Genomic DNA, 10,913 nt, shown 5'->3' with positions numbered 1-10,913 from the left:
ACAGTGGTAGAGGATTAACTTCCACCATGAAAATTTGATTCCATTTCGGAAGGCCAATGGCCTAGTCGCAAGGACTTTGAGAGGGGTGAGCCCTTTCTTGTGGTTGAGGGTAGCAAGTGCACGCAAACAACAAAACAAATGTAACAAAGTGATTATATAATTAGAACTGATGGAAGAGGAATCAGAAAGAATGTAGCGATAAAATTTCTAATCATATCAAATAAATATGAAAAAGTATATGGAACCAACTCCTAATCAGTCAACAATGAAACAACTTAATTAATAGGAATTAGTTTTATTAATTTATAATTTAAAATATTTTTTAAATTATTGTTAACCACATTCAAAACATGAATGTGAGATACGCTACTGATAGGAGAAAATCACGGAACAGATGCGCTGAGCATGCAGTCTCACTACCCTCCTTCTAACTAGCGCCGTCATCCTTTTCTCTCCCCCAAAAAAGCATAGCCGCCTACCTCCTCCACCGTCACCCAATAACTCAAACTGTGTTGCCGTCGTCACTCCTCAACCGTGCGGGTAGCTAGTTCATTCACGAAGAAGCCGCCGTTGGTGCAACACGTCCCCGGGTGCCTTGCAACCTGTCACGCTGAAGAACATCATTTGATCCGTCGTTCCGTCGTCCAATTCTCCACGTTGCGTGCCGCTTTTCCTCTACAAAAAGAACTGGCGGTGGCGGCACAAAGATTCCGGTAAAAACAGTATCCATGGATCATTCAAATCGGGAAGGCGAACCGAATAGCACAGTGATCAATGCTAATGAAGGCAATGATGAATTGACTGACGATGAAGTTGTTAATCAAGAGGGTTCCAAGGTATGTCACTATGTTGTACCTTGTATAGGTTAGTCTTTAATTACATGAGGTTTTATGAGAACGTGAGCTGTGAATGTTTCTTGTCCATGGTATTTAGATGTTTTTTAAATTTATTTTTTTGGAAAAATGTGGTACACTAACGTTGCTAGTGGACATGTTAATAAGGTATTATTGTAATTGAATATATTGTGTTGTGGAGAAGGCTATACTTAGCTAATGTCATTGATACAAGAAATTTCGATAGAGATAGACATAAATAGTGGATATAGAATTATGGGTAGTTTATATTGCTCAACTTGGGGGAATAGACCAAAATCCATTTCAATGTCAATATGTTGTCCGTCTATGTCACAATTCATGCAATCAATTACATGTTGTTAATGATTCATTGATTCCTAATAGAATTTTTATTAAAATATGTGTTGTGAAGGCTAAATATTCATGGTAATTAGATGTTTCTTACATTGATTAGTTTTTGGAAAAAATCTGGAGCAATGATGTGGTTAATTGAGATAGTAATAAAGTCTACTTGACTCCTATATGGTTTTCCATCTATTTGTTGATATGTTTTATTGGATTGCTTCATTATATAGTAATGGTCATAAGTTGATTAAAGTTTTGTCCCAATTGTCTTTAATTGAAGGTCGACGAAATCACCGACGTCATGGCGACAAGAAATGATGAGTTGGGAATTAAGACACGAGGTTTGAAGTATTCCTTATTGTGTGTTAGCACGTTATAGTAACCACATTAATACTATCTTTAATTTGTATTTGGTTCTTTGAATTGGCTTTACAGTTGTCGGATCATAGTGGACTCCGTGAAGAGGAAATACCAGTCATAGGAATGAGTTTTGATTCGCTGCCTTTGGCACAGGAGTTTTATACAAATTATGCAAAGAAATTGGGGTTTGTAACTAAAGTTAGGAACACGAACTTCGACAAGACACGGAAGGACGCAAAGATACCAATTAATCAATCTCTTCACTGCACTCGAGAGGGTTATCGAGAATCTCGGGTTAAGGCAGCAACTAGGTCAAACAGAATAACAGCCACGAGATGCAAAGCAAGGATGTATGTCATGCTGGACAGGGAGAAGGAATGCTGGGTTGTGTCTATAGTAGAATTGAAGCATTCTCACCCCTGTTCGGCTGAGAAAGTTATCCACTATCATGAGTACCGGGAGTTGACCATGCATGCCAAGTGCGTCATTACGGATAACGACGAGGCTGGCATAAGACCCAACAAGACGTATCTAGCACTGGCAAACGAAGTTGGTGGGTCTTCGAATTTGAGTTTCTCAGAAAAGGATGTCAGAAATTATATTGCAAGCAATCTTCGATGCTCCGATGACAATGCGGACTTCAATGGGATGATGAATTATTTCGTTCGAATGAAGGAGATCAATCCCAACTTCTTTTATGCCATAGATGTTGACGATGCTAATAAATTTAGGAGCGCACTCTGGGTAGATGCAAGGTGCAGGGCTTCGTATGAATATTACAGAGATGTGGTGTCGTTCGACACCATTTACAGAAGAAACAGGTCTGTATAATTATTGGTGAATTGTAGAAGCAGTTATTTGTTAAATTTGTCATGTTACCTTACATTTGCTTTTGCTGTATTCTCAGGCATGGTCTACCGTTTGCATCCTTTGTCAGTGTAAACCACCATGGGAAGTCTACTCTTCTTGGCTGTGCTTTACTTGTCAGCGAGGAGATCCTTAGTTTCGAGTTGGTGTTCACGCAGTGGGTGAGATGTGTTGGAATTGTGCCAAAGGGTATCATCATTGACCAGTGCAAGGCGATGACTGGTGCTATAAGGAAGGTCCTACCTGATACTATCCACAGATGGTGCATTTGGCACATAATGAAGAAAACACAATTCAAGCTCGGTGGCTACGCTAGGTACGGAGAATTGAGTGCAATGATGAATCACATTGTGTATAACTCTCCTTCGAGTGAATCATTTGAAGTACATTGGGCTGGTTTCATCAAAGAGTTTGAGTTAGGCCAGAACAGATGGTTAGCAAGTCTGTGATCGTTAAATTAAATCCCGTCTGTTGATTTCGGTGTTGCCTATTTTTTCACTTAATTTTATTTATGCCGGTTGTTTCCGTTCTTGTGTTTTTTTTAAGAAATGTAACTGATGTTTTTTTCCATAGTGTGTCCGGATGTTTTTTTCATTTGTTTTATCGGTGCTTTGTAAGATGTCATCATGTTGGGTATAAGCGACACTCTTACGCTATTTTTATTCTTTGGGTAGATCTTTATGCGAATCGACGTAAGTGGGTGCCAATATTCTTCAAGAGTGAATTTTGGGCCGGCATGAGGAGTACACAGCGGAGTGAAAGTATGCACGCATTCTATGGTGGATACCTGCATTGCAAGAGTGGGTTGGTTCAGTTCGTCCATGAATACGATAACGTGCTTGGAAACAAGGAGCAAAAGGAGCTTGAAGATGATGTTGTGGACTCAAAAGGAGTCATCCCATGTATAGGGAGCACGAGCATTGAGAGACAGTTTCAGTAGGAATACACCAGTAATATGTTCAGGACCCTTCAGCTGGAGGTAAGAAAAAAAACCGATTGTGTGGTTCGATCAACTGAACAAAAGGGAGATACAATTTCTATTAAAGTGGACGAGCAGAAGGTATTTTGGGGGAAGCCTGTCTACCATACTTTCATAGTAGAGTTTGACCCTCTGAGTCGAAAGAGTCGGTGCGAGTGCAACAAGTTTGAATCCGTTGGTATATTGTGTTGCCACATCCTTGCGGTGTGCTCATACTATAGAGTTGACACAGTCCCGAGTTGCTATGTTCTTCCTCGATGGAGTAAGAATGTCATCCGCAAGCACACTTACATTAAGAGTAGCCATGACGTGGCTCGAAGTAATGAAACCCACAATTTGTTCAAGCATCTGTGTTCGGAGTTCTATAACGTTGCTCAGGATTTTGTTGCTTGTGATGAGGAAGCAGCCATCTTGCGAGCTGCCCTTTCAGATGCAAAGTCCAGGCTGACTGATTACCGTGCCAGCATGCGTTCCACTACTCTTGATGGGACTCAGAATACGATGCCCACACAGAGCACAGGCGGTGTTATTTTACATGACATACAGGGACCTTCAAGGGTTAAAACCAAAGGACAGCCGAAGGGTAAAAGACTTGGAGCAGAGTTGGACAAGTTAATTAAGTAGTCAATGGAAAGAAGGAAGAGGAAATCACAACCGGTATGTGTTAGAAGTGACTTATATGTTAAATTTTTCATATGGAACGGTGTTCCTGATTCATATATGTTGTTCTCTTTGTGTTGTGGATCTTGTAGGATGTTGTTGACCTTTACATAGATAATGATCGTGATGGTTCTGTAAAAAACAGATTTGAGAATTCTACTACATGGAATTCATCAGATGGTGGCGGGTTCATGGACCTGTTGAACTCCTTTAGGCATATATAGTTAGGTTTATTGGCATGAGTAATTTGGCATTCTTAGCTAGATTTCTTAGTTCTTTAGACATAACTGAATAAACTCTTCCTTTTTCTATTTTGTCACTTTCATTTATCCTGTTATGAAGTATTCATTAAAAGAATCAAATTTACGACTGTTTTGTCACTTATTTGTTCGAAAAAAAATGTATTAAATCCGGCCCGAAAACTGCTGAAGATTATTTTTAAAAAAATAAAGGCCATTCATATCTCAATGAAATGCACGCATTCGTTAATACGTAACACATGAAACATAGAAACCATATACAAAACCATCCAATTTACAAGGAAAAGAAACATATGTGTGCCTACCAGTAGCAACATCCACACATTGAACACTAAATACTTGAGGATCCTGAAATACCTAACATATGAAACCTGCTGAGGAGTATCTAACAAGACACGATCCACACACTTCTCAATGAAGTACACACAAGTTCAAATACCTAAGATATGATAGATGAGAAAACAAATTCAGAACCATCCAATTTACAAGGAAAAGAAACATCCTAGTGCCTACCATTAGCAACATCCAATTAAAATCAAGGTTAAAGTGACCGGAGCCACCGTTAAACGAACCGGCCGTGTAGACTGTTTATGACCGAAGGCCATGCAAGGCTTAAACTTCCATAAACGTCACAATTTCAATAATACAAAACAGTGATAAAAAATAAATAACGCCTCCGTTTAGTCAACACCAAGCTAGTGAATGGAAAGAACTGCCACTTAAGCATAGGCTGAACAAAAGGGTTATATACACCGATCAGAGTTGATGAAATAGTACAAATATGCAATGCATTTCTTAATGAACTAGTGACATCCACACATTGAACACTAATTGCTTGAGGATCCTGAAATACCTAACATATGAAACCTGTTGAGGAGTATCTAACAAGGCACGATCCATACACTTCTCAATGAAGTACACACAAGTTCAAATGCCTAAGATATGATAGATGAGAAAATAGATTCAGAACCATCCAATTTCCAAGGAAAAGAAATATCCTAGTGCCTACAAGTAGCAACATCTAATTAAAATTAAGGTTAAAGTTACCGGAGCCACCGTTAAACGAACCGGCCGTGTAGACTGTTTACGACCGAAGGCCATGCAAGGCTTAAACTTCCATCAACGTCACAATTGCAGCAATAGAAAATAGTGATAAAAAATAAATAACGCCTCTGTTTAGTCAACACCACGCTAGTGAATGGAAAGAAATGCCACTTAAGCATAGGCATGAACAAAAGGGTTATATACACCGATCAGAGTTGACCAAACAGTATAACTATGCAATGCATTTCTTAAAGAACTAGTGATATCCACAAATTGAAAACTCATTGCTTGAGAATCCTGAAATACCTAACATATGAAACCTGCTGAGGAGTATTTAACAAAACATGAACCACTCACTTCTTAATGAAGTATATACATTTTCAAATGCTAAAAATATGATAGATCAAAAAATAAATTCAGAACCATCCAATTTACAAAGGAAAAAAATATCCTACTGCCTAGTATGAGCACCATCCATGCAGAGGTTTTGTCTTGATTGTCACCATCAACTTGACAAAATCCGCAACATGAAATCATAAACCTGCAGCTGCAACAGGATTTATTAGAGCCACAAGAAACGAATCTAAGTCGGCAAAAGGCGATATGAACGCCTATAACTCTATCACAAAGAGGCCATAGATAGACTAAGGCATGTATATTGATTTTCTCTAACCTAGGCATCTATCTTCTTCCACTGTCTCCACCCCTTGGCTGGCTTTCTAGTGGGTAACCTCGCATGCTGCAGCATGCTCTTCGTGCTCGGTGCTATGAAAGGTGATCTCACAGCCTTAATCTTTTTTCTTGGCTGGTTTCGGCGCACATGATTGCTGTCCAGTGCCTCCAGCGCCTTGCCAATTTCTGAATTATGAGGACCCAACACTATGTCTAGTATGATCTCCTTCTGAAACTCCTGTACAACGTCCTGCACGGCAATTACGTGTTGGAAGGTAATATTAAAAACAAGAAAGAAATTGACTAGAAAGGGGTTCAACTTAATTGTTATAACATATTTAAATTCACCTTGTCCCAATGTTGCAAGGGTTTATCTAAACTCCAAAACTACATGAATTTGATGACGAATACACCACAATCACAGCTATATGTACAAACACAGAATATTATTTCCAACCATGATATCATTATCAAGTGAAGTGCTATTAAGACTATTGTTAGGTGTATTTTTAACTGACCCGTTCTGCTGTTGTGGGACGCTAGGATAGAAACAAAGTAGGCCGTTCTCGGTGTGCTCATATGCGGGCATACTGACTTTTGCCATGTCTTCAATGATTCTCCCCTAAAAATCAGCAACACGTTAGCAATCATACAGTTAAAATTACTAACTCTAATGGTGAACTAATTGGTTGTCGTATACCTACCGCATAAGCATGTATTTTTAATCTTTCATTGTTATGCTCTCCTGTATTCATACTATCCAGCACCCACAGCCTTTTCTGAGCAATCTCAAAGGCATACAACCACCAATGACGATCGATACAGACTGGGATTAACCATTATGATGGAAACAGAAATATCAAAGCATTTACATGATCAAGTTAGTCACCAAATAGATATAGGCGCGAAATTTCAGAAACATTTAACGTGTTGCGGTACATCCAATGAAATGAAATCCTATGACATCTCAATTAAGAACACGCAAATTCAAATGCCTGAGACATGAAAACTAAAAACCATATTCAGAACCATCCAATTGACAATTAACGGGAACATCCTATTGCCTATCACAAGGAACATCCAACTAATAAACCGGGGTTATAAGCACTTAAACCAAAACACCAACATTCAAGCATTAGCACATACAAAAACCATACAGTTTTCTTCAACTAGCGCATTAACTTACCCATTTTCACATGGAAGTTGCTATCTTATCAAAAAATCTAGTATCATCACCGAAGTTAGGACCAGCCCCACATAACTAACGGTGGGAACCTCCCTGAAGGAATCCAAGTTCCTCTTTTGAAACACAGTTTCCTGTTAAAAACAGCACTATTTAGATTCAGATCTCACATCATTATCGATAAGAACCTGCAAATTCGTGCATATCAAAATTCCTGGCAGAATACAGTAAAAGTCAGCCTTAAATCGCAACGATTCTGAGTCATTAAAGGTTGAACACATCCACTAAATGATCTGCATAAGAATATTTGAATTGCGTTAGGGTCACCTGTTTAAGGCACAATATATATTAAGAAACATATTCATTCTAACAATGTGTTAGTGTGTTATACTTACGTTGCTGGTGACCCAGTGCTGGGGCAGCAGTGAGCAGATGTCCTCTCGGACCAATGATAGATGCTGCCTTCCTTCGTAGGACGCCACAACCTGACTTTGCTCCAACGATCCATTGGCCGCCCATCTTCCCACTCGCTCCTCATCATCCTCGTCCAGCTTTCGCCCTTTTAGAAGTGGATGCACCTTTATAGGAGTACATTCGGTATAGTTCTGTTCCGTCCGAGTATTGCCCGGTGAGATTTTCTTACTTGGTGGGCTAGGAGTTATACAATACGGAGTGACTGGCATCACGGTCTGCAGTGGCTTTGTGTTCTGCATTTGCTCAAAGTATTGCCATATTCGTTCACTCTCGGGGTCTCGGTTCGATAAAAAATTGGGATTACTGCAAGAAACTCAACCAATGATAGAGAAATGGCAGTTGTATACAGATACAATCCCTTATTCAATAACAAGCAAAATAAACCACAAAATGAAATGTTTTTTTATTAGGAGACTTGCCCGTCGAACTCTCATTCTTCATATTTCACTTGCGCAACGGAGAGTGTTCCTGCATCGGGAACTACAGAGACAGGTGTTTCATGGGTACCCTTATCCTGATTGAGGTTTCCTTCTGCTGGTTCGGCACTTGGTTTTTCTTGGTCAACTCCCTGGTTATACAGTCGGCACATCCTCTTGGCAAGAGGCTCATTCTCCTCATCATCATCTGTGCTAATTGGGAGGTCCTTTTCCTTTGATTGTTTTGGGCTGGACCTACGTGATCGGTCCTTTTTAGCCCCTCCCTTCTTTTGCGCAGCTCTCCTGCTAGGCTGTTTTAAGCATAACGATTATGTTGGTTAAAGAAACATCTAAGTACTTTGAAACGAACCTAATAAACTTATGCAAAGCTAGTCGTTGGTTTAAACCCTAGGCAACAATAAACATATACTCACTCTCGGGCTAGTTTTTGATCCTTCGGCGCGCCGTGAACTTCCTCTAGTTGGAGGAGTAGCTGTTGTGCGTCCACTTGGTCGTCTTTCCTTTGATACCTGCTTACTCTCTCTACCAACTGAGCTCCCCTGTTTGAAGTAATATCATGAAACAAATGAACAATAGCGAAGTAAATTTGTTAACATGCTAAAGCATCATGTTTACCCTTGGCGGCACCGAATTCTTTCGCCCACAGTTCTGTGGTGCTTTTTTTCCCGTTTTCCTCCTTGCAGCTTGCGGTGACCGGCCCTTTGTGTCTTCAACTTCACCCTGTCTAGTCAGAAGACGCCCCTGATTTAAGAAACGAAGAGAATCAATGATCTTAATCAAACCCCAAGGCACCACCAAAAGAGAAACCAGAAATAGCAAGATAAAAACAAAAAAAAATCTCAAACACACGGCTTCAGCGACATCTACAAAGCACATTTGACAAACAAAGACCATACTTAGAGACAACAAAAAAAGGAAAACATAAAAAACATCTTGAGTCATCTGACAGGTAGCTTTGACTTTCATAATTTCATTAATTAACCGATTACGAGAAAAATGAGTACCTCGGCTAGAATATATTGGGCCTTCTTTTCTAGCCTCTCCGAGGTCCACGCATCGAGCTATGGCTCACGCTCAAGACAGTTGTCGAGCAGACCATATTGCAAATGCTGAAAATAGAGGATCTACACAGAGGACGGGCACAAGTCATATTATACATGAAGGAAAACCAAGTTGAATCTACTATTAAGTTGAACAGTTAGCATCAGATATGGTTCAAGATTCTATAAGGCTGGCAGTCAATTGGAATATAGCAAGCGACACAAAACTAATGACAGGAAACATTCAGATGAAATGATACACCGAACCATCTACAATTAGTGAACAAAGATTCAAGTAAATCAGCAACATATCAGTAAATCTCATACAAATAACAGTACTAGAGCCTGAACTCTCCAAACTAATGTAAAGGAAATTACTCTTATACAATTTATTTTGTTCATAAAAAAATGGCATACTGAATTTAGTAATGGTCATTGCGTCATACTAGCACGACGAACATGCAGCCTTCACACGTTTTGTTCCCTTTCAGCTTATACTTCTTGACTGCCTTGTTAAACCACTTCAAAGTTTCCAACGGCCAGTTGAATCTCCGCGGATCAGAAACATCTAACACGAGGTAGATATGCCATGGAGAAATAACCTGTTGAGTGGTGGGGCACAAGAACATTTTCATCACCACCAGTAGGAAGTATCTCCTAAACTCCATCCTATCTGATTCCGTGGCCATTGGACAACTGTAAACTAAATCCCGAAGTTTGGTTGTTGTCCGTCTGTGGAATCTTTTTTGAATGGCCACGTGGCATAGATTACTGTCATCGAGAGCTGGAAATAGATCCCCTACAACATGTTCATGTGTTACTGTATGGTAATATTTCCTAATCCCAAAGATATTTATGCCAGCATGCCTATGCAAGACTAGGTAATTAAGATATCGGAACTTACCTCAAGACGGAAGGCCGAAGACCTTCCCGATTAACTCGGCATTGAGGCGGATGTTGCCAATGTCGAGTATAAAAGTTCTCTACTTTACCTGATACGACTCAGCCAGGTGAACCATGATGGCTTGCTTTACAGACCAATTCGGAACAAGCCTCAAGAATCCGAATCCGATCTCCTCAATCTCCGCAAGCTTCTCAACGGAGTTGTTTTTAGATAGCATTCTCATCATGTCATGTATGTAGCTGGGCGAGCATCGGGACTCTAACAATTTCTGTGAATTGTTAAACAAACTGTAATTCACACCTGAGATAATATGGAATTGTAATCTGCAAATGGTAAACATCATTTTACCTTTTTTCCCATGTTGGTTGGCTTTTCTGCAAATCAATCCTGCTACGGTCTCACAAGAAACAGCCCCTAATCCTTTAACGGATACTGTCAACAAACATCATAGGCAACATCAAAAGAGTTATCAATTAAACATGGTTGATGATGCTTCATGAAACCCACATCAATTAACACCATATTAAACCAACATTAGAGGTAGTAATTCTAACTACAGAATCATCCATTCGCTAGTTATAGCAATTCAGCAACATCCAACAGCATAGCAAAAGTAAATCACATTGACTACAAGCATAGTTCGTGAAGCTAAGCATAGATTACAGAACAATAATCAACCATTTCAAATTCTACGTTCTAGGTAACTAATAAACACCAAGAGATGTTGTAAAACCACCAAGAAATTTTAGCCAAAAAATCAAATTTTCTCGCTAGTTATATGCTTTTTTGGCATAGCTGTGCTCTCAAAAAAACCATTTCCTTCTTGTTATATTA

At 39.5% G+C, this 10,913-nt stretch overlaps 2 protein-coding genes across 2 annotated transcripts; both read left to right on the top strand.

Annotated features, from left to right (window-relative positions):
- Window positions 729–3,366, top strand: LOC107636177 (protein FAR1-RELATED SEQUENCE 5-like). The gene is made up of 5 exons (XM_016339701.1): window positions 729–836; window positions 1,480–1,563; window positions 1,635–2,380; window positions 2,467–2,867; window positions 3,101–3,366. The coding sequence occupies exons 1-5, from the start codon at window positions 729–731 to the stop codon at window positions 3,364–3,366; spliced, it is 1,605 nt and encodes a 534-aa protein (XP_016195187.1).
- LOC107636176 (protein FAR1-RELATED SEQUENCE 4-like) lies at window positions 3,382–4,029 on the top strand. The gene has a single exon (XM_016339700.1). It carries the CDS (start codon window positions 3,382–3,384, stop codon window positions 4,027–4,029), a length of 648 nt encoding a protein of 215 aa, XP_016195186.1.

This window comes from Arachis ipaensis, chromosome B04 (assembly GCF_000816755.2).
Source record: "Arachis ipaensis cultivar K30076 chromosome B04, Araip1.1, whole genome shotgun sequence".
In the NCBI taxonomy this organism is placed as follows: domain Eukaryota; kingdom Viridiplantae; phylum Streptophyta; class Magnoliopsida; order Fabales; family Fabaceae; genus Arachis; species Arachis ipaensis.
This window is presented reverse-complemented; position numbering and strand designations above follow the sequence as displayed.